The sequence below is a fragment of the Bidens hawaiensis genome, unplaced genomic scaffold, assembly GCF_021521415.1.
Source record: "Bidens hawaiensis isolate Kalapana, Puna unplaced genomic scaffold, B.hawaiensis_p1.1 tig00017066_1, whole genome shotgun sequence".
Taxonomy (NCBI): Eukaryota; Viridiplantae; Streptophyta; class Magnoliopsida; order Asterales; family Asteraceae; genus Bidens; species Bidens hawaiensis.
In genome coordinates, this window is record NW_027492584.1 from 375,330 (window position 1) to 400,069 (window position 24,740).

A 24,740-nucleotide genomic window follows, 5' to 3' on the forward strand; every position below is an offset into this window, starting at 1 on the left:
CAGATTGTTGTTTGATTAAAATAAATAAGATATTAATTTTTATTATATTCTATTTTATATGATTTTTACATCAATAATTTTGTGAAAATAATTTTTAATTTAATTTGATGTTATATCCCGTTTAAGGAATATCTGGGTTTGATAAGACCTGTACCAATGAATTCGGGTCAAAATGCATGAGAAACCTCCGTTTAAAAATCAAGCAAATATGGTGACTCCAAAAAAAAGCGGGAGCAACTATATCGCGACACGTAGGATTTTTATGTCTTCGTTTATATATATTATAGATAGATTAGCTATTTATTTATTATGTGTTATGTGGTTCTTTTTAAGTGATTGTTATGTTTCTGGATGTGCAGGCTGTTTGAAGAATGTGTAGTGGCCCTGAACAGAATAACAATAATAAATCTGGTTCTTCTTCATCAACGGTAACAACAACAGATTAACAAGCTTACAAAATGGTCATGAGCTCACTAACTGTGGATACCGAAGATTCTTTTTCCAGTTTACTCGAATACGCTGCTAACAATGACTTTGAAGGTTTTAAACGGTCAATCGAGAATGACCCTTCATCGATCGATGAGGTTGGGCTATGGTATGTGCGCAGGAAGGGTTCGAAACAGATAGTTCTTGAGCATCGGACTCCGTTAATGGTTGCTTCGACATATGGAAGTGTTGGTGTGTTAAAGTTAATAGTTTCGCAACCGAAGGTGGTTGTGAACTTCTTGTGTGGGACCGATAAGTGCACTGCTCTTCATTGTGCGGCTTCGGGTGGTTCTGTGGATGCTGTTGAGGTTGTTAAGCTGCTTCTTTCGGTCGGTGCGGATCCTAATGTTGAAGATGCTAATGGACACCGACCTGTTAATGTTATTATTGTACCTCCAAAGCTGTCTGGTGCCAGATCTTTGCTTGAAGAGCTTCTTATAAACAATGCATCTGATGGATCGGTTGGGTATAATAAGCTGACTGTTTCTGTAATAACATCGAGCTCGTGGTCGCCGACTCTATCGTCCTCACCAGATAATGGCTCGCCGTGCTCTCCTTCAGAGCTCGTATCATCCCCAATGATGTCAAATTTTAATGATGATGTTCTGGTCAACGCTGCTTCCGAGAAGAAAGAATACCCGATTGACCCGTCTCTGCCCGATATCAAAAACAGCATTTATTCTACTGACGAGTTTCGGATGTTTTCGTTTAAGGTACGGCCTTGCTCAAGGGCGTATTCTCATGATTGGACTGAATGTCCTTTTGTTCACCCGGGAGAAAACGCGCGCAGACGAGACCCACGAAAGTTTCATTATAGTTGTGTCCCGTGTCCCGATTTTAGGAAAGGTGCTTGTAGACGAGCGGATATGTGTGAATATGCTCATGGTGTGTTTGAGTGCTGGCTCCACCCGGCTCAGTATCGTACACGGTTATGTAAAGATGGGACGGGCTGTGCTAGGCGGGTTTGTTTCTTTGCTCATACTCCCGAGGAGCTTAGGCCACTGTATGTCTCAACGGGCTCTGCTGTCTTGTCTCCTAGGTCATCTGCTGCTAGTGCTAGTGTTATGGATATGGCTGCAGCTTTGAGCATGCTTCCCGGTTCACCTTCCTCATCGGTCATGTCTCCTAGCTTCAGTCAACAGATGTCCCCGTCAAGCGGTGGTCAACACTCTTCGGTTGGATGGTCTCAGCCAAATGTCCCCGCCCTTCATCTTCCGGGAAGCAACCTCCAGTCGAGTCGGCTAAGGTCTTCTTTTAGTGCCCGGGATATTCCACCCGACGATTTGAGTATGTTGCAGGATATGGATCCTCAACTATTAAACGACTTGGCTTCTTACTCACAGTCACGTCCCAGTTCACTCTCATTGAATCGTTCTACTCGGTCTAAAACACTTGCGCCTGCAAATCTAGAGGATTTGTTCTCCGCTGAGCTTACGTCTTCTCCTCGGTATTCAGACCACGCAGCATCTCCGGGTGTGTTTTCATCATCACACAAATCAGCGGTTCTGAACCAGTTTCAACAGCAGCAAAGCATGCTCTCTCCTATTAATACAAATGTGTTCTCACCAAAGAACGTTGACCAAGTCAACACGATGTTAAGCATGTCTCCAAGAAGCATGGACCCGATATCTCCAATGGGTGCTCGCCTTTCTGCTTTCGCACAACGCGAGAAGCTTCGTAGTCTCAGCTCTCGAGATCTTGGAACAACGGCTGGAGCAAACAGTCCTGGTTCATTTAACGTTGGATCGCCTGTCAACACACCCTCTTCTTGGTCAAAATGGGGGTCTCCAACTGGGAAAGTTGACTGGTCCGTTAATGTTGACCCGTTTGGGAGGTCGGCTTCGTTCGGGGTCGATAGTAATAATAATACTAATGGTACTGAGGAGCCGGATGTATCATGGGTGCAATCACTTGTGAAGGAGTCACCACCTGAGATGATGAAAAACAAGGCGGCTGCGCCACTTTCTGGTAATGACGGTGGGGTGGCTGCACCATCCGGTGGTGGTTGTTCACAGGTTGAGTCAACCGATCATTCAGTTTTAGGGGCTTGGCTCGAGCAGATGCAACTTGATCAGCTCGTGTCTTAAGCAAAGAGATGATAAGTGATGAATTCATATTTATTTTCGCTTAACAAAACTCATTTCTAGGTAAGTAATAGTATATATTCTTTCGGGGCATGCGGTTTGGTATAACAGGTGGGCTGATAATATTCTTTTTGGGTGGGGTTCAAGGATATTATGTTCTAATGGCAACAGGATGAAGAAAGCAAGCATCATGATTCTAGCATATCATTTCATTTTCTTTACAAATTTTTATTAAAACAATTTCAGTTTTCTTTAATGTTTCCTTTTGGCTAAACCATCTGGGGATGGATTCATCTGGTCACAAATTGTATGTCTTTTTATTATGTAAAACATATGTTATTGTTATAGCTATTAATTTGTTTCTTATATAAGTTTCTTTTGATTATTAATTCTTCTTGTAAATTTGGGGTGTTCAACAGTTCATAGTACAGGTTTTTGGGTTACTTGGGTTTTAATTGTTTAGAGGTAAATTTGAAAAACCATTTCAACTTTTGGTGCATTAGGCAAATAAATGAAGGATATATTTAAGTCGTTGGAAACTAAACTCGAAACTCAAAACTCTAAAATTCGGTTTGGATGTTAACATGAATCGAAAATTCAAAGTACTGGTATTTAATCTAGGGTGTTCATACACACATAAATATTAATTCATCTAGGGCGGTTCGCAAGCTGAACCGAGCAAGGGCTTGAACATGCTCTGCGCCTCGGCTTGTTCACAAACTGAGCCAAAAAGCCGTTTACAATCCAAGTTGAATAACGAGTATTCTCTGATCAAGCGTCAAGCACTTTGGACTAGGATATATTTTAGCTTAATCGGTACCGGTAAAGGGATGAGAAATGTGATGAAATTGTGGTTTAACATTTAATGAGATTTCATTAAACTTTTAAGAATGCTAATAGGGATGGAAGTTGGGATTGAATATTTAGTTTTTACACCTATTTGTGCACATAGTCATTGACACGGAAATTCAACTATGTGTGTTTAGTGTTAACCCACCATCAAACCACCCACATCTCTCTCTCGCCAAACTATTTGCCCCTTGCTTATCATCATCTAAGAGGGCTTAAAAAAAGTGGGGTCCACACCATTTTACCATTGTCTGAGTTTTTTTTTACCAAAATATGATAAGAGAAAAACTAGTTACTAAATAGGTAATTTGAAAACTAATTACCAAAATATGTGTTTTTTTGAAAGTTCTATCCTCTCACTAGTAAAAAAGAAATTTTGTATTTTAAAAGAATGTTCTTTAAAACGAAAAACTAATAAAAAAGGTTTCTAATAAAATAAAATAAAAAACATCTCGTTGAATCATGATATTTTATTAACTTTTATATTCATTTTATATTTAACTTTCATAAACGTTTTCAAATGTTTAAATAAATCATTTAGATAGAAAATACGAATGCATTCAAATATAACGTTCTGTAAAAATATCACAATAAAACAAAATACATTTTGTAATTTTATTTAAAAAGGTTTATGTATGAAAATGATTCTTATAGTTGATAACACAAACTATATAAAAATAATCGTATCTAACAAACTTTAAAAAGTGGAACACAACTAAAAATATAATTATATTGACAAAAAAATTGACACTCTTTAGTTAGGGCAATTAGAGAGAACTATACGCAATGAAAAAAAAAGATGCATCGGTGCCATACTGTAGTAAAAAACTATGACGATAAAAAATATTTATAAAGACTGAAGCATTTATATTTAAAAACCATTTTTATTAGAAAATAGTTCAGATATGTTAAAAAGAATTAAAACATTTTAGATTTCTTTTGATAAAGTATTATGATCCAACCAATTAACCAAATGTTTTTATTTTTTATTGTTGTAAACTCTTTTATTAGTTTTTCTTTTAAAAAACATTCTTTAAAAATACAAAATTTCTTTTATCCAATAAAATTAGGAGAGAATGGAGTTTAATAAAAGCACCTATTTTGGTAATCAGTTTTCAAATCACTCATTTTGATAAACTAGTAGCATACCCGCACGATGCGACAGCGACACTTATAAACGGAATCTCAACATCTAATAACGATCCATATGATTCTACATACTTGTGTATGGATACCAAACCATTAGATGGGCATATACTCTCATAGCAACTATCGATATCAAATTCTTCAGGGTCGGAGTCAAAATCATCCATATCATCATCCATCGTGTCCAGATCATAAAGGCCAGCAGGTGGAATGGTGGCTTCAGTCAATTTGCATGATCACATCCACACTTTGCATTGGTTGTTCATCATCTTATCTTATTCTCTGATAATTGCGATTAGGTTCTTTACAAACCACTAATGACATTGTACTATGTTGAAATGTACATCTTTAGTGTATAGTACTAATCGACAAAAATGTCAACATTTTACATGAATAACCTGGCAGGGTCCAATGAATATTGACTTCGCCGTTACAAAAAAAAGTTTTTTTTGTTTAGTGGCATGCTTACAGATCTGAATAAATAATAATAATAATAATTTAAGATAGAAGTTCAGTTGACTGCACACTTTAAGTAAAATCAGAAGTTTAACCCCACGACATCTTATATGGATCGAAAAAAAAAACAAAAATAAAAATAAAAATGTGAGCTACCGTTAAATAAAACATAGAAATCTGTAAAATAATTGATGATACATTAGTAGGAAGTCAATACTAAAGCGATTTTTAAAATCCACAGTATCCTTTCTTTACTTTTATGTAAATTATTTATTAATTGCATCATTAATTTCTTGTCATGTACATGACTTTTTGAATCAATAAAAAAACTTTTGTGACAATCTCAGGCAAATTTTTAGTAATTTAATACAAGAATACCCTTTCTCCCATTAACAGGAATTGTTTATTTTATACTATTTAATATGCATTAAAATTTTGCTAATTTAATACAAGAATACCCTTCCTCCCATCAAAATTTTAGTAATTTGTATCCTATAAGCAGTTAAACTCTTCAATCTACTTCACAGCCTCAGCCATTCTTTCTTGATCATTGCGTCATGCTTTTTATTTTTTTCTGCTCCAGATTACAAATTCTACAAAGATAAAAAAAATAAGAATATAGTTGCGTTTTTTCTTATTGGTGCTCTCAGATCAAAATAACAACTTAACATGCAACAAAATAATAAGAGCATATGATAAAATGAAAAGAGGTACTGGCTTTAATGCTGCAACTTCTCAGCTTTAAGCCGTTGGACGACCCGTTTAACGTGTTCCATTTTGCTCTTGTGACCCATTAGATTTGAAGCAAATCTATGTGTCACAGCTGCGTCAGTTTGTAACTTCTATGATGAGTTCATAGAAATTTTGGGAACAACTTATTTTTTAGTAAAACTGAACAAGATTACTAACGCCTTTTATAAGGATCCAATTTCTTTGAACAAACGATTTCGTAAACCGGGGGTTGGTTTGGCCAAATTAAACTTGTTTAGTTGAGCTTTAACAAATTTGACAGTTTGACTTTAACCAAATTACCAAATTGAAAGCACGTCCATCTGGTACTGCTGCCCTACACATGCAAATCTAAAGTGATTACCAAAATTTTGCAGACGAAAAGTAGCAACTTTTTTTATAATAAATGTCAAAAGTGGATAATCTAATTTCAAATCTAGAAGAAAATGTAGTGCACATATATAACTACCATACGATAAATTACCTGTAAACGAAGCGCCACATAGATTATTGGTATCGAGACAAACAAGACTTGCCAGGTGACAAAGATCAGCACCCCTGTGTTCGTATAAAAATTTGTTGTGGCAGCTATATAGCAACTATAAAACTGAATCGGATATCAAGATCATAACACCGGCATCAACTGACCCCTATAAAAAAATAAAAACCAAAATACACGTTAGCACACCACCTTGTTACAAAAGCACAACATTAGAGATGGTTTCAGTAGCATTTACCCTGCTTAGAACCCTACCCAAAGGGGTAGAATCGTAAAATGGCATACTCATGCGGAATAGAGAGCTTAACAGCTGTGAAAATATTTTTATTACTTCAGCCCACATGCAACTGTGAAGGTGATCTAACGAGCATAAACACCATTGCTACAGCCCAATAACTAAGTAAACCGCAATTAACGTCACCATCATTATCCATGTTTCCAGCCATCCATGAGTTTTGATTGTAAGGTGCAACTGCTAGGATTTCCCCATATGACATTAACTGTATAAAACATCTAATAATTAAATACATGAAAAATGTCACACGTAGTTGCAGATGCTTGTAGTTTATGGTTTATAGCTAATGTCTAGACTCTAGAGCAAAAACTAACTCACCAGAACATAATCAAATGCAAAAAGGAAATCAACTTGGTGAGTAACAAGCAAAACCCTCTTCATGCAAAAGGGCTTTTATAACATATTCCTACACAATTTAAGCATGTCCATTATACATACAAGTATAAATAATGAGCTAAAAGTATACATTTTGTAACCTAGCTTACATTAAAATAAGCTGGAATGTGCATCGACAACATACATGGATCATCCAACAAATAGATAATTGCATCTTGATATAAAGCATGCACAAGTTGAATTCGCTGCTTTTGTTCACCATTGAGATTAACGCCACTTTCTACTATTTCAGTAAGATCACTATATGATAGCAACTCAAATCTTTACTAAAGAACACTTTTGAAGTGCTTCTTGGTTTTTTCATTAACCATTTCAGACATGAACAAAATATTTTAGCGTATACCCCATGTTTGAATCCAATACAAGCTGACTGAGAAACATATGCAATCCTCCCATACACTCGAAGCTGGAAAATTAATTCAGGCAAACGAAAACAAAAGGAGAAGGAAATTACAAACACAATGTACATTGTCTTCTTAAAATAAATTTGAATTAGGGAGATAATGATAATCGGTGTATGGTATCCTAAATATTCCTAATCGTTGCCCATAATAAAAAATTAGAGATGTTGCCAGCAGATCGCAACCCAATTGAATAGAACACATATAGTACTAACTTGTTTTCGGACTCCAACCACGATAAAAAAAAAAAGAGTAACATAACGATGATGATGATAATAAGAGAAATTGTAGCCAAGTTGTGGAAGATGGTTAATGGTGATTTCATAATGCGGGAGCGATGTTCCCTAGAATCAAGGTGTGACTGCAGAGTGGAGGGAACAAGTTTAACTGCTTTTGTAAATAATTTGAATTAAATCAAACAATAGTTATTACTAAGAAGACTTGTACTTTCATGCATCTATGACTTGTACATTGTAATCCGAACATCATTAGTCGATAAATTTTACATCAAAACGTCGACAAAAATAAGGACGTCACGATGGTTTGTTCGAAATTTATTAACACTTGACATATCCAAATATATAAAAGAAAAGCAAAGAAAAAATAAAATAGAGGAATATGTGGATAAACTTAAAGAAGTGAAAGAGTAACTATTATTTAATATTACAAAAGTTGAGAATGGTTGAAGGGCAAAAGCTGTAATTTTAATTTACCAATTGAGAATGTGTCGTGAAAGTGATTTGGCTAAAGACTATAATATCCTCATAAATTCAAAAATCAATGCTAAAGACTGCTTCTAATAGCAATAAGTTAGGTATCTTTTTAAAAATTAAGAGGTTCCTAACTTCTATATTATATATCGTAAAGAGAGAGATAATTTTTCTTTAGTAATACTAAGCAAATATGGTGGGGTTTACTTTAATAATTGTGGAAGCAATCAAAGGCAATGGGAGTTAGAAATCCATGATTCGTGTCCACCAATGTCATTTTTTATTGGTTCACGTATATTTTATCAACCGAAGGTATAATTACATACATCGGGTCAATCATATTAAATCTATGTTCTTTTTTGTTGTTGTTAGATTTCAAGTTACACCCAAACGACCAATCTCCATTTTGTGTTTTAGCCTTGTTTTTATTCATAGATACGGGATCACCATTATTTGTTCCTATCACTTTGGCTGGGTGTACGATGTTGTTGAAAATCCAATTGTTGTGGGATTTCCGAATGAACTTCTGGAAATCCTTTTATGCGTAGTATTTGCATACCAACATGATGTGTGAGTCGTATGCTAAATTGTATATAAGTTAAAATGTTGAAGATTCTAAATTAGGTAAAATGCTTAAATTTGATGTACTATGTACTTATGATTGTATATAAATTGTACTAGTTTGAGGCCCGTGTATTACACGGGTAATTGTTAAAAGTTTTATACTGTAACTATTAAATGAAATATAGTTTACAAAATGATCATATAATTTATATGGTTACAATTTACATTAAAATTACAAAAATTACATAACTATTGATTACACAAATATGTTACAAATAAGTAAAACCTCCATTGTACACTACATTTGTGATTGTATTGGTTGGTACACATTGTTTATCACATATCAAAATTTTTAGTCCATGTCTACTTGTAACTCTTGATAAGGGAACACATAGGTATGCTTATAACTCTTGATATAGGCACGTATAGTTGTGAGTGGGAAAATAAGATTCTTCAAGTACATGCCAACCCTAGATAAGTGATAAAATATCCATGAAAATATAAAAAAAATATTCATACACATAAAATATCATACATTTTAATCAATTAATATAATATCATTTGAGATCATCTACTCATGTTTATTCCAAAAACATGATTATCCAAAAAAATCAGATTACCTGAACTTTGATGATATAGTCATTGTTATAAACTTTATAATTTGAAATTGATTTATCATGATAAATTTAGTGTCATTAATATTCTGTGTATGACAAATTTTTACTTGATTTATATTTTACAATTAACAATTGTATAATCAAGCAACATATAAAACCGGAAATTAAAATATAACAACATTATTTTTTTTTCATTTCATGTCAGTGAAAAATGACAAAGAAATACTAACCTTAAAGTCATGTTCAAATAAGAGTGATTATTCTGAGTTAGCAGGATATTAGAATATTTAAAGTTACATAAAGTGAATGTAATAATTTTTATTTATAATAGTTGAAATTATTCGATAAGAAATGTTTAAATTTTAAATACTAATCCCGTTTTATTAGTTAACATTATGGGAGTTGTTGGAATATTTAATTAATCGATATCTATATTTTAACAACTTATAGACAAAAAACAAAGATTTCAGATTTGTTGGAAGCATGGTAAATGACTTTTAACCGGATTAACTATTTTTTTTATATTAATATGAATCTATATGTTTCTTAAGCATTTTGGTCTGAGTTATTGAAGAAAATATTGAAAACTAAATATTGATTTTCTTATTGCTAAAACCCTTTATACTAAGCAGAAAAATCATATAAATAAATGACATACAATATAGTAAATCGGTATACATATAGATTATAATTATCATATTCAACTTCAATAATTTAATGCTAAACACCAAAATATATATAATAGGTATTCTCCATGTTTGTAATATTTATACAAAACGTTCGGAGAAAATAAAGAAAATACACATTTTCCTGAGTTTAAATTACATATTGTTGCTCAAATCCGAGTTTAAAAAGACAATTTGTAGTTTACCATACAAATCCAAATTATTCGATAATGATGCACCTTTTATTTGTTTTATTTTACTAGTGACTTTAAAATTTTATTCTAACAAACCTGCAACGTCAATTTTAAGATTTCCTTATTTTCTTATTTAACCATTAATGTTAATGAATGAATCGATTAAAATTTACATGTAATAAAAACAAACTTGAATCTCATATATTGAAATAACTTAAAAGATAAGGGTTATATATTGAAATAAATGAAAAAAAGGTGAGGAGGGCTATGTAATTGAAAAGTGACAAAAGTAGGTAATATTTTATTATAAGAGATAGACGCTAAATTCTAAAAGAGATGACGTGTCTGTGTTACAAGTAGAAGTCTATAATTGGACATGTTGCTTAAAATCTAATCATGCATGAAATTAATGAATGGCATTATGACTAGAGGTGGCAAATGGGTTGGGTTGGGTTGGATCGAAACGGGTTAGGGTCGAAACGGGTCACTTAAAAAATGGTTGTTTTGGTTCGAGTCGGAACGGGTTAGGGTCAACAGGTTCGGGTTAGAACGGGTTAAGGTTGGAACGGGTCAAAACGGGTTTGGGTCAAAACTCGTTTAAGCGATTTTTCAGTTCGTTTCAGCACGTAACAACTCGTTTAAGCGATTTTTGAGTTCGTTTCAGCACGTAACAGCTCATTTAAGCGATTTTTCAGTTCGTTTTAGCATCTAATTGCTCGTTTAAGCGATTTTTCAGTTCGTTTCATCGCGTAACAACTCGTTTAAGCGATTTTTCAGTTCATTTCAGCACGTAACAGCTCGTTTAAGCGATTTTTCAGTTCGTTTCAGCACGTAACAGCTCGTTTAAGCGATTTTTCATTTCGTTTCAGCACGTAACAGCTCGTTTAAGCGATTTTTCAGTTCGTTTCAGCACGTAACAGCTCGTTTAAGCGATTTTTCAGTTCGTTTCAGCACGTAACAGCTCGTTTAAGCGATTTTTCAGTTCGTTTCAGCACGTAACAGCTCGTTTAAGCGATTTTTTAGTTCGTTTCAGCACGTAACAGCTTGTTTAAGCGATTTTTCAGTTCGTTTCAGCACGTAACAGCTCGTTTAAGCGATATTTCAGTTTGTTTTAGCATCTAATAGCTCGTTTAAGCGATTTTTCAGTTCGTTTCAGCACTTAACAGCTTGCTTTAGCGATTATTCAGTTCCTTTCATCACTTAACAGCTTGTTTCAGCATGTTTTTGTTCCGTTGTTGTCGACTTTTCAATTTCGGTTAATTTGTTGATTTTTTTTAACGAGGACAACGGACGAAACGTTTTAGTTTTTTTACATTTTTTGTTTTTGTTTTATTTTTTTAGTTATGATTTTTTTATTAATTTTTTTGAAATTTTTTTGATGGTTACTATTAAGATCAAAATCCCTCAAAAAAAAAATTCAAAAAAAACAAATAAAAAATCATAACTCAAAATACAAATGAATAACGAAAAAAGTAAAAAAACTAAAATATTTTCGCCGTTATCATCGTTCATAAAAAAAAAAATTCCGACAAATTAACCGAAACCAAAATGTCGACGAAAACGAATCAAAAACCTTAATCGACCCGTCTAGTGCGAAAACTTGATAGAAACCGAAACCCAACCCGTCCAGTGCTAAAACTCGTGTCGGCACGAAAGCTGATCTGAGCCGAAACCTAAACCGATATCGTTCCAATCTAAAACCCGTTTCAACCCAAACATGTCACTTTTCCTTAAGACACTAACCCACATTGACCCATGTAGTTAAATTTGTCAACCCATTTTGACCCAAAAATAAGAATGTGGAATTTCAATTGACCCATTTAATTAAAACCTATGACCCAAATCAACCCATTTGAATTTTAAAACAACCTAAATTGACCCATTTAGAATGATTTGGGTCAAGGTTGCCACCCCTAATTATGACAATATATTGTGTGTGATCAAAAGTTTATAATGGGATTTTGTTGAAGTGGGAAGATAACAAGTTGCAAATGTTCAAGTGGAGACTGTGGAGTCACAAAATTGTACGTGACCCATTAATCAAACATTGGCTAGTTGTGATTATTAATTAATTAAATAGGAGTATTTTTGGTGTCGTGATAGTTTAAACATGTTAAAACATTGTATGCATGCTATATATGAAGAACAAGTTGTCATTGATATGGTGATTTAGAAATATGATTGAATGTGGAGAACACTCAAAATGGTTAAGGTAGAGTCGCACAAACCATGTTTAAAAAAAAAACGGACTGGTTCTGGATTTGGTCAACAAAGTCAAAACTAGGTCAAGTAGGAATCGTTCCAGGGATGGTCGGGTTTTTTAACCGGTTTGGCCGGGTTTTTATCTAGTTGTGGTTGGGTCGTGTTCCGATTATGATTAGGTAAAGGTGGAACCGGTTCCGGGTATGGTTTCTCTGAGGCACAGGAAACTAGTCTATATCTGCAAGTCGGGAACACCAAGTCCTGGTTCCAGTCGGGTCCGAAACTGAGTTTTATGCCCAAGTCTAGTCGTATGTGGGAAAATACATAAAAAAATGTATATTTTATTTATGTTAGCAAATTTAACATAAAAATATAATTGGTATATTTTTATTTTTTTTAAATGAAAGAAGCGGGCTTGGGCTATGGCCTGGGCTTATCTATACTATATATAATGTATGAAAGGAGTACAAATTAAGACACTTGATTTTAAGGGATTTACAAAATTTAATACATAACTTACAACCCAACAAAGCATGTAAAAAAGGACAATATAGTCTTTTAAAGGATAAATATCACGTGCAACTTCAAATCATTAAACATATTTACAATTTTGCTTCTTTAACTCTAAGCATCTTTGTAAATTTAAACATTCATTATAACTTTGACCCTTAATCTTTTACATATATACACATTTTATTTTCACTTTTAACCCAACTTCCCCCACTGAATTTAAACGGTCATAACTTTTTTATACGTTAATATTTTTTATAACGGATTGCACCATAAAAACGAGCATTTTATTATCTTTAATTTGAGTATCATATTGTTATTGTTTTTAAGTTAAAAAAACAACATTTTACGTATGGGTGTTTGCGGTATGGTTTTGATGGTTTTTAAATTACACTGTGAGCCAAACTCTAAGTAACATTTTTTTGTCGTCGAAAACCGAAACCACTCCGTTGAAAATTGAAATCGGCTGGCCAAAAGTTAAAGAAAAAAATCAATCATGAAATTAAACCAATGTCAGGTTTTAACGGTTTCAAACCGAACAATGAACACACGTAAACTTGTAATGAGATTATCAAAGTTCGGGTTTCCCGCTGCATCGCGCGGGCACCCGTCTAGTAAGTTATAACATACGGTATATATAGTTCTTAAATATTAACAGCCGTTCAAAAAGAATAACTATAACTATCTCTTTTTCCATCCATCCATCGATCTGGTTTGCATCATTCTAATGGAAGAGCTCGCAATTGATGTATTGGAGCAGGTCCTAGTGCGATTGGATGTAAAAGACCTAATCTGATGCAAGGGCGTGTGTAAGTCATGGCTTTCTTTTATATCCAGTCCTCGTTTTGTTAAAGCTCACTTGAACCATAATATTAAAAGTGATCGTGACAACCATCAACTTGGCCATAGAAGGATCCATACATATGATATAAGGAGTGAAACAACCTGGGCTAGCTGTTATTTTCCTAGTATTGTTGGTTCTTGTAATGGCCTCGTATGCGTCTCTCCTGAAGGAGCTCAGTTTCTAGTAACAAATCCTTGCACTAGAGAAGAGAAGAAACTGCAAACGCTGCCTAATACATTCGGAGAAGATGAGATAAGGCAATTAATAATCTGGGGTTTTGGTTATGATTCATCTTCAGATGACTACAAGGTTATAGGAGGGTTCAGGAAAGGTCCTTATTCATCGCGGACACTTTTTCATATACTCACATTGAAATCAAATACTTGGAAAGTTATTGGAGAATTTGAGTATGTGAATATGGCTAGTAAAACTGGTGTCTTATTTGATGGGGCGCTATACTGGCTCATGTCTAGTAAAATCCGTAGGAAGAAAGCAATTATTTCTTTGGACTTATCTACAGAGGAACTTAAAAAAATCCCTCAACCAGATAGTGCCGATTTTAGTTTGTCTAATCTTGGACTCTGGGGTCATACAAGACCGTCTATGCTTATATTCATATCTTTTCCCTAAGAAATGGGTAATGAATAACAAGTGGGAACTACATATTGGTCAGGGGCATGATGTTGCACACCGCTTGAGTGAAGTAGACGATTCACAAAACACAAGGGGTTATGTCTACAGTTTCAGCCATTGTGATGGAGATTATGACGGTTGTCATGTGCCCTGCAATCGGGACTATATTTGTGCTAGTATATTTGTCAAGGGCCTTGTATCTCCACATCCATATGTTGATGAGGTACCAAACAAGGTTCCATCTAGATGCGTGTTCTTTTAATATAGATTACAACACACACAAATATATATTATTTTAATTTTGTGTTTGTTATACAGGAAGATATCGAGGGTTCTGAAAGTGTTAACACCAAAAAGAGGAAGAGGAATAGCTTGTAAGCATAAAATTAATGCTTCTGGTTGCCGAAATAGATTTTTTTTATCTAATACTGTATCAGGTTCAGCTTATCATTTATATGTTATTATGCAATATATACCAATAAATTGGATGGACATATGGGTTTTTTTTTACAAACAATTGAATAATGAGGGATTTCATGTAATGATGTGTGGAACTAACTGTTGGTGATAGTTTGAATACTTTGTTTTGTGTATTGATTTTGGATTATAAACTATATTAATGTTTTTAGGCCTATATATGGTATATCTGGTCCTATGCTGATCTAGCTATCTAAGTTTTTTTGGATTTCACATAACAAGCCAATCCCATGCAAAACAAGCCTAGAGTCTTAACAAGCCAATCCCATATTGAAAAACAAGCAAAGAAAAAAAAACAAACTAATAATCATGTGAAATACTGAAATAATCCGGATAGTCATGAACAAGAACAACCTAATGTTATTCGTAATTTCAAAGATGAAATTGATGCCTGAAAGCGTATGCGTATTCAGTAACTTATAATTGTTGTTAACTTGCACGAGACCCATTGGCAAGATAACAACTTGTAAGTGATCAAGACATCTAGTGGAGTCACAAAATTGTACGGGGCCCATTGGTCGAACATTGGTTGTTTGTGGTTAACTAAATTGGATTATATGTAGGTAAATTGTCGGAAAAGCTTCAGTTTTTTAGTAGTGTATGACACACACCCGGCATATGATATGCCACATAACCCCAAAACAGTCAGCACCTAAAATCAACACTGAAATACCTTATGGTACATTATTACCTCTTATCAAGCACGTTAAACCATTGTATGGTTTAATTATGTATTTGAAGAGCAATATGATTGTCCTTGATATGGTGAGTCAGAAATATGATCAAATGTGAAAAGCACTCAAAACGGTCGTAGGTGGCGTATCATATGGCGGGTGTGTAAGCCATGCATACACCCGAGCTTCTTGTTATACGTCACGCATACGCCACAGTCAAGAGTGTGGGAATAACATACCATACGGCATACGCTAAACAGCATAATTAAGGTATGTTAGTCTTGTTTTTCCATGTCGATTGTTTTGGAGTTATGGATAGTTTACTCATGTACTATAGTGTGCAATCTTACGCTACTATTTCTAGTGTTGCTTAACAATAACTTTGAGTAAAGTATAACAAATGAATGATTGATAAGATCAAGTATCGGCAAAATTATGGAAATAACGAACACACTTTTGTTAAAACTGGGAGCCATAAAACTAAATAAACTTGTAAGTTCATTATTATTACTGTCTTGATTCTTGAATGCATATATGTAGTGGTGAAGCTTGAACATATGCTCAAGGGGGGTTGAGCTCAAAAGTTTAGTTAAAAACGGGTAAAATTATATTATGTATACATATTTCCATATGAAAGCGAGTACATTTTCATCTTGAAAAATATCATCTATGTAACTCCTGAAACAATATTTAAAAGCGATATAATTATTCGAGAAATAATGAAAATTTAGAATCTATATATGGATTTAGTTGACTCATGAATATAGTGTAACTTTTTAAGAGTTGTTTAGAGAATGATTTAAGTTTTGTACAATACTTAAATCAAATGTAATGACTTCAAACTTAAAGAATATAAATACCTTATTATTATCCTTTACAAGTTTTAATTTGATTTCACAAATAATTTAATTAACCTTTTGTTTTATTACAACAATTTATTAGAAGGCAACGCGCAAATTCCAAGCATTTGTCCCGGTCTTGATTTCTAAAAATAACATAGTAACTGTCACGTTGCATATTGATCATGCATGACACTTTACATCTTCTCTTTGTCTTCCACTGAATCACACATTCATTCCCACCACAAACTCAATCCCAACCATGGCTCTAGTCCGGATCAACAACCGCCTAACCTCATCCACGGTCACCACCGCACCGCCACCGTCTCCGGTCCCAAACTCAGCCAAAAGCGCCCGGGGTGACCAAGCCTTTGGCAGTTATCTGGACAAGATGAAGCACATGCCTGATAATCTTCCTGATTATGTCAACCGGTCCATGATCGCTGATGTCGAATACCGGCTGATTAAAATCCAGGACAAGAATTCCATTAGTGAGATGAAGAGATCTGCCAAAAAGTATGGAGTGTTCAGGATTAGTGGCCACAGGATATCGACCGAGGAGCTGCAACAGGCTTTTTCGGAGGCTGAGTTCTGCTTTGGATTGTTGGCGGACAGGTGGAGCCGGGATGGAGATCGGGAGGAGTTTCAGTGGTCTCGATCTGGCCTTGCTGCTGCGGAGCGTAGGTGTGATGTGGCCCGAGAGGAGCGATTCCGCAAGTTTAGGTAATCTATGTTTTTGATCTTTTGTAAATTTTTTACTCGGTTTCTTAATAGATCCATGTTGTGTGCCATGGCAGTCTCTCACCGAAAATCGTGAAAATTTTATGGACAAAGACAAATAAATAAAAATAAAATTGGGCATTTTATTAGTAGAGTAATAGAGTTCAAAAATTAAGAATATATACAATTTTAAAAAATAATCGAGCATATCAGGGCATCGGGCCGGGCTCCGTACACCACCTGCCCTGCCTCATAGCCGGCTTTGTGGAGTGGCTCCTTTGTTAAGATCTGTCTTGGTGGTGTATCATTGCTTCTTGTCTTCCCTGTCGGAGTAAAGGCTATTAGGACACTCCGACAATCAAGTCATTATGTATACGAGATCAATAAACTTCAACATATATGGTGGTGCTAATCTTTTATATGGAGGCGATGTTGGGCCCAACATTAATGGGCCGACCTGGAAATAGGCTTGGCCCATTAAACTGGCATCAAACCAGGCGGCAGGCATGGTATACCCTATACTATACCTAGCGTGTCTTGTAACCACATTATAAATCCCTTTATATAGGGAAGGGAGGTTGGGCCAACTCTAATTGGGCGTCCTCGTAATGGGTCTGACCCATTAATCCATGCCCAACCGTAATGAACCGATCTGGTGAAAAGCCTAGCCCACTAAAGCGGGCCCAAACCAAGTATGGTCTACCCATACCAAGTATGTTTTGTTACTAATAGTTACGAGTTCAAACCTCGGTCATAAGTCCCATTATACTGGGAAGGTATGTTTGGCCCAACCATAATGGTCCGATTTAATAATGGGTCTGACCCATTAGACCGGCCCCAAAACGGGTACAGACTTACCAAGTGTGCAACTTTTCTCATTATTCAATGTATAAAATCGTCCTATTGGCTATTAGTTATAGTCGATAAACATGACACATGCTTTCTTATCTGTCTTGTTATATATCTCATGATTTACAGCCAAAAAATGGACAATCTTGCAAGTAAACTCGAAGCAATTGCCGACGAGGCTGCTAAGATCGTGGGAAGCTATGGAACTAGGCAATCTCGCCAGAAAATAAGGGAAAACGAAACAAGAATGACATTGTTCAAGCACAATAACTCGGCTCTCCAACCTCACACCCCACGCTCTTCCCAAACTCCATGAGCCGACTCCAAGAAAGACTACGGCACATTCGCTCTAAGCCTTCATATCCCAACCGAGCCAGGTGATTTTAGCCTTCAATCTGATGAAGGCCCCTTGTCTTTCAGAACCGGGCCCGACACCATTGTGTTCACCCTTGGAGAACAGATGCAGGTACTTTGATTACATATGTTTTGTTTACAGTTAGGCCAGACTTTAATACTCGTTTTGACATGTTATCCAACTTGCATTTTAAGGAATGGAGCTGTGGAGAGTATAAAGGTGCAAGTGGGGAGATAAACATTGAACCCGAAATAACCGAAGATCATGAGCCTGGATCATACTCGGTGGAGCTCAAATGTTCGCCTCCGGTTCTGAATCAAGCTGTTGATAGAATCAACACCTGGTCCATAACTGATCAGCTCTTTATTGTACTTGGTCTTCTTCTGTTCTCCTTACTTTCCTATTTCTTTCTTTAGATTTATCTACCCACCCCATCACTACCCCACCTCTCCCTACACACATCAACATGTTTCTACTTTTTTTGAGTTTAGTTACTTAACTATATGAGGATTCTATGATACTGAAGTTCTATCTATGAAGGTTGAATTTTTGTGGCAAACACTCTTCATCAAGCTTTTTGGATTTGGCATTTGTTTAGACTGGATGCCCTAATAAAATTATTGAGCTTGATTAAATATATATTCGTGCAATGCGTCCTCAGGATTTAAAAAAAAGATAAAATTACTGGAATATAATCAACTGGAACCGAAATATACACACACTCATGGGCGGAACTTTAAAGCGAGGAGTGGTTCTGGCCCCTGCTGATGAATGGGCTTAGAACTTCTAAATATAACCCGTATATTTCCGATAAATAGAGCCTATATACTTCCAATAATATTTTTATACTCAGAAGTGTCAATATATGATTTTTTTATAACCGTAACCAATTAAAAGTATTGGTTATTTTTTTAAGAATTTATGATCATTATTTTGTGGAAAATATCTGGTTTATGATGTGTAAGAACTTATATTAATTTCTAATATACCACATTCGCTCAGGTTTGTTCATTTCTATTTAAAACCTGTTGAGCTTGAGTTTGGTTTTTTTTGACAATTACAGCTCAAACTTTAAAGGCTAAGGTCAAACTTAACCTCGAGTTATATAACCTGTTGAGCTCGAGTTTGGTTTTTTTGACTCGAGATTTTTCCATTCAAGGTTTACTTGTTGCAACTTGTTCATTATTTATTAGTAAATAAATATAAATATATTGCAAACTTTCACCTAGTAATAAATCTTTCAGTAACCAAGAATTTGAACACATTTTTACACACTTAACATTTCAACTTGTACTTGATGAATTATTTGACCACTTTTCTATTGAACTGTATGAGTTGAAAACATGTTAACAATTGACATTTGTTTCTGTCGATATTAGAAATTAGAAAACAAACAAATTAATTACAATAAAACCCCCCAAAAGAATAAGATTTTCAACAATCTACCCCGGCAACACCACTCCCGTCGTCGTCGTCGTCGCTGAACTCCCACTCGCCACAGCATACGCCGCAGTAGGATTCGCATACAACCCGGTGGCCCACCGCCTTAGAATCCTCAGCAACGTCGCCGCCTTCCTCCTCCCCCGCCCCGTCCCCATCCCCATCACTTCCCAAATAATCCTCTCAATCCCCGGTATCGCCACTAACTCCGACACCATCTCCAACCCCCCTTTCCGACATATATTTACAAGCGTTGCGGCCGCGCTTTCTTGCGCACGCTCCGTCCCATCCCTTAATACCATTGCTAGTTTTCTAATCACATGATAAGACGCCGTTATCGCAGCTAACCCTCCTTTCTTCACCACCGCTTCTAAAACCGTCACACCTTCCTCCGGCAACCCGTCGATGACATCACTCGCCATTTCCACCACCCCGGCTTCTAGCAATTTCCCCACCGTCTCTCTATCTCCGGCCAAATTCAATATCGCCACCAACGCGTCTCGTTTCGAATTAACCGGACCGTTAATAGCCAATTCCATCAAACCCTTAATAACCCGTGATTTTCTACCCAACTTTTTCCGGTAAGCGTGAACTCCGGTGAGACTAAATATCGTCGCCGCCGCGTTTCCTTTCGCCTCCCACGTGGCACCCGTACGTAACACTTCAATAACGCCGTTAAGTACTCCGTCAGTTTCCACTATCTTAGTTTTATTTGTTTCAAGAATAGATAAGTTTAAAATAGTGGTAACGGCGTTAACTTGTAGGCTCGGATGCTCCGAGCCTAAATATTTAACTAACAAAGGTAAGCCGTCAGCTTCGGCTATACAGGCTCGACTATTCGAGTCCGTCTTGGCTAACGCGCGCAGCTCTGATACAAAACGGTTAGCCGTTTCCAACGTCTGTGCCGCGTTAGCCTTCTGAAGTAAAAACGACACCGTCATCTTCGTCGCCTCGATTAAAGTCTTATTCGTGGTAACGCCGTTAACGTTCTCTTTAGTCTCCGTTGACTCAAACGGAATCCTGTGTTCGCGGCACCACATTACTATTAAGTTACGCAAAGCACAGTTAGGTATTGTTTCCGTGTGGTCCAAAGTCTGACCTGTTTTCGGACACGTGGTGTGTCCTGATTCGATCCACAGGTTTATAGATGCTCGGTCGTAAGTTTGACCGGTTGACACCACAACTGGATCACGCATCAAGTCTAAAGTTATCGGACACCGGAAATCATTCGGAATCGTTATATCCAATGAGCTTGAGCTTTTCCTACGCCGTACGGTAACCGGAGATGAAGACTCACCGTACAACACACATTTAGCGTAACGTACAAGTCCGATTAACGAAACAATCTCCGCCTTTAACTGCTCATCGCTTTGGTTCCTAACTTCTTCTTCAAGTATCTGGATCTCGTCGGTACAATTTGACGAATTATTAATTTGTAATTTTGTAAAAATCTCTTTAAGCTTTGATTGTTCAGGAACGATCTCGCGCTTAATATTATCCAATATTAGAACCACGTCAGCTCGGAGATTAATATCATTAACATCAACTGAAGCTATTGTTTTCGAGCACTGTTTTCGAATCAATTCAACGATTTCATCAACGTCACGGCTGAGACTCATATCTCTGACTGGAAATATATCAATTAGCGTTGCTAATTCATGAGTCAGCTCATGAAATTTGTTAGCAACAGTTTGCTGTTGCATCAGAAGCCATAATTTGCTTCCGTTGCAGCAGTCTTCAATCAACGTCTTAATACTCTGCAACACGATGAACAATTCTTCAAAGCATAGCACAGCTGACGCTGGAAACCGTTGTACGTCACGATCCGTAACCAATTCATCAACCAGCAACGTTAATAGCTTTGTTTTACGGATAATCGAATTCGAGTTTCGGTGTAAAACAAATGGAATTGGATTGAGATAAGAGGTTTCTTTAGATCTAAGTAATAGTGATCGTAGAAGCCTCTCTTCTGATCCAAATGATGACGTGGTAGGTGATCCAGATTGGCGCTTCTTTTTTGGCGGTAAAGTTTCCGGTGAAACGGCCATGGATGATGATGATAATAATAAAATGAAATGAAATATTTTGAAAGACTCACCGATTTGCAGGAGATACTTTTAGAGATTGAAAAGTTGATTTTGCGGTGAAATCAAGACGCCGGTGATCGAATCTTTGAATTTAATTTGAAAAACTTATTGCAGTTGTTGTTGATAGCTGTTTATGCCTTTTTTTTTCTCACTTTATTCTTCTTTTATTTATTCGTTAATCATGAAATTTATATTATGGGGTCATCTAGGCTGGAATACGGCTGTTTGACGGAGTTATATATATATTATATATTGGTTGATTTTATCCTAACTTTAATGCTATATTATGCGCTATGGAGTTATATATATATTATATATTGGTTGATTTTATCCTAACTTTAATGCTATATTATGCGCTATGTTATCCGGTTCGTGTAACCTTATACATCTTGTTTGACTTTTAGATAGCGGTCATACGAAACTATACGGGTCATACAATGAGATCATATAAAGCTTTATGTTTATTTTCTTAATGAGACCGTTTAAAGAAATTAAATGTGTCATACCTGCGGTATAATCATACATTAATACATAGCATGGGTTAACGTATAACATAGTAGTGGCGTGCGTATAATGTGGTTATATATTTACTTATTATTTTAGGCATAGGTTATTCTCACATCATATGGGTTATTTGGACACCATATGCGCCTATACGGCTCGTATAAAGGCTATACGAGTCGTATATGTGCAAAATTATGTCCTTTTGTGTTAGAGAGTATCAGGTGTTTGCAACATATACAGCTCGTATAGGGGCTAGAAGACCCGTATAAACTGGAAAAGTTGTCATTCGTACATTAGTTAGTCATATGAGCGCTATACAGTTGTTAACACATCATGTGGGTGATGTTTGAATATAACGATCCTTATTTTATTTGGTAAATTATTTACTATATATTTATTGATTTACTTGTTTATTAATTTATATTTTATGTATTAATTTTTTAGCATTTACTATTTAATGATTTGGAGGTGGTTGAGAAGTTGGACTCGAACAATTAGAAATTTGGTGTTCGGTACACCAAAACAAAACGAGGAAGAAATCAGGGTGGAGGTTGTTGTGTGGTGGTGGTGGGGTGGCAGTTGACAGCCGTCAGCCGCCGGCAGGGCGACAAGTATTAAGGACTTTTTCTAATTATTATTACTTTTATTAATTAATGATGTTTTTTCCAAACGGCGCCCATTGACCAAATTGTGAGTTCATTACCCTTAGTCAAGTTAGTACCTTGGTGAATCATAAAATGCAACTTGTAAAGTTTATTGTTATCCTTTCAATCATAAACTAGTTGACTTATTAGAGAATACTTCAAATTATCATCTAGCCATCATTATTGACATTTAAGAATTCAAATTTATTTTTTGGTTCTGTCTTATCATATAGTTGCATGATTCACATTAAAATTTGATACATGAAAGTCATAAAAAGACTTTTATACTTTTTATAGCAGAAGAGTATCGAGAGTTTGATGGTGAGGTTTTGAGTAGATAGTTTAGGATATTTGAGACTAGTCAAATGATTACTTGAGAATATATATATTCTATATTTGTAAATAGGGGTGCAGCATAAATGGTGGTCCAACGTGCCCAACCCCCTTTGTTTTGTTGAGAAATAATATGAAATTATGTGTTTTCGTTTAAAAATTTTATAGATGTTGAGTCACCTTAACACCATGTGTTTTCGTCAAAACTTCACTGCTTGTAAATCTTGTGTAACCCCACCTATCAATTCGGTACATTGTTTGAAGTCTATCAAATCAGTTTTGACGATAACGAGGTTCACATAGGTAGATGATAAAAATATGTATTAACGTGTATTGTAACAAACAAGTCTGTAGTATCATACGTAACAATGTGTATTATAACCAACAAGTCCATTGAGATCAAACCTAACAAGTTAGTCTTTAGTCAATCCATGGTTTTAACCAAAATCGTTAGGTTTCACTAAACCGTTTATATGTTTCTTTATTGACTTGTTCCTACATATTCACGAGTTCATGATCCGAAAGCTATAGGTGTTCTCGATTTTAATCTTTATACATACCATCTCATGTTCTTGACGAGACAAGTAGTTCCCAAAAGCTTGATGAGAATTTTAGTGATTAGTAGAGCCTATAAGTTATTGACAACTAATTAAAATATCTTTTCTTGTTTACAAAACCTTAATTGTTAAGATATTGTTGGGTGTAACACAAAAAGATGTTAGCTAATATATCTTACGTCTTCTTGTCTTTACCAAAAGTTTTCTTCACCAATAATATCTCTCTGGGTTGGTAAAGATCATTGATAAAGCGGCTCACAAATAAGGTAATGAGCATTTCTTCTAGTCTAGCTAGTTTTGGTATTGATCATCAATAACTTCTTTGTTGTTACTCTTTGGGCGTACATATCATTAACTTCGTATCTCTAGTTAAGACAGATATGTCCTTCAAAAATTTCTTCCTGATCTTGATACGAATAACAACTCGTAAGTAAAACATAAATGTTCGGATATAGAATTTACAACTCTTCTCTTGCTAATATGTAATATACTAATATGTCATCTAATATAAAAGTTGTTTAAAAAGTTCAAGGTCACTTATAAAATGACTTTTCTAAATTGATAATCTTGCTTGCTTAGATATATATTGACCCTTTAAAAAAAACACTTTTTTGCAAGAAATTTTCAAACCATTTGCCTAAGCATCAAAGTTGATCATTTGTTTGATAATATATTGCGTCGATTTGAAGATAGTGAATATGGATATCATAACCCATATTGAGTCCAATGTACTAGTTAGTTTTGAGAGAATCGTTTTCGATAGTGGTGTTATTGTCAATTGCTATATTACTTGTACAAGTACTCGTATATGTCAAGTTTTTCCGATAAGACTCAAAAGTTTCATGAGTTAGGTACGAACAATGATTGTTATCGATTACACACATCTAAGTGAAAAATAATTGAGAAAATGTTCTTAGCAGTAAAGTATGAACTTTTGTTTCTATACGAATTTAACAAAGTGATGGATATAGCACAAAAGAA

At 35.3% G+C, this 24,740-nt stretch overlaps 2 protein-coding genes and 1 pseudogene across 2 annotated transcripts; 2 read left to right on the top strand and 1 right to left on the bottom strand.

Annotated features, from left to right (window-relative positions):
* The first annotated feature begins 398 nt into the window (after positions 1 to 398).
* Positions 399 to 2,747, top strand: LOC143553010 (zinc finger CCCH domain-containing protein 30-like). Its single transcript, XM_077043089.1, has one exon. It carries the CDS (start codon positions 459 to 461, stop codon positions 2,571 to 2,573), a length of 2,115 nt encoding a protein of 704 aa, XP_076899204.1. The 5' UTR covers positions 399 to 458; the 3' UTR covers positions 2,574 to 2,747.
* Positions 2,748 to 16,532: 13,785 nt separating this feature from the next.
* Positions 16,533 to 18,610, top strand: LOC143553027 (uncharacterized). The gene is made up of 4 exons (XM_077043102.1): positions 16,533 to 16,993; positions 17,969 to 18,049; positions 18,260 to 18,305; positions 18,389 to 18,610. The coding sequence occupies exons 1-4, from the start codon at positions 16,533 to 16,535 to the stop codon at positions 18,608 to 18,610; spliced, it is 810 nt and encodes a 269-aa protein (XP_076899217.1).
* Positions 18,611 to 19,418: 808 nt separating this feature from the next.
* LOC143553011 (U-box domain-containing protein 16 pseudogene) lies at positions 19,419 to 21,961 on the bottom strand (annotated as a pseudogene).
* Between the last annotated feature and the right edge of the window lie 2,779 nt (positions 21,962 to 24,740).

Excerpts from the sequence above, each read along its gene's own strand:
- LOC143553010 (XM_077043089.1), top strand. The coding sequence starts at position 459 with ATGGTCATGAGCTCACTAACTGTGGATACCGAAGATTCTTTTTCCAGT.
- LOC143553027 (XM_077043102.1), top strand. The coding sequence starts at position 16,533 with ATGGCTCTAGTCCGGATCAACAACCGCCTAACCTCATCCACGGTCACC. Across the intron at positions 16,994-17,968 it reads GAGCGATTCCGCAAGTTTAG|CCAAAAAATGGACAATCTTG; the intron begins GTAATCTATGTT and ends CATGATTTACAG. Across the intron at positions 18,306-18,388 it reads CCCTTGGAGAACAGATGCAG|GAATGGAGCTGTGGAGAGTA; the intron begins GTACTTTGATTA and ends TTGCATTTTAAG.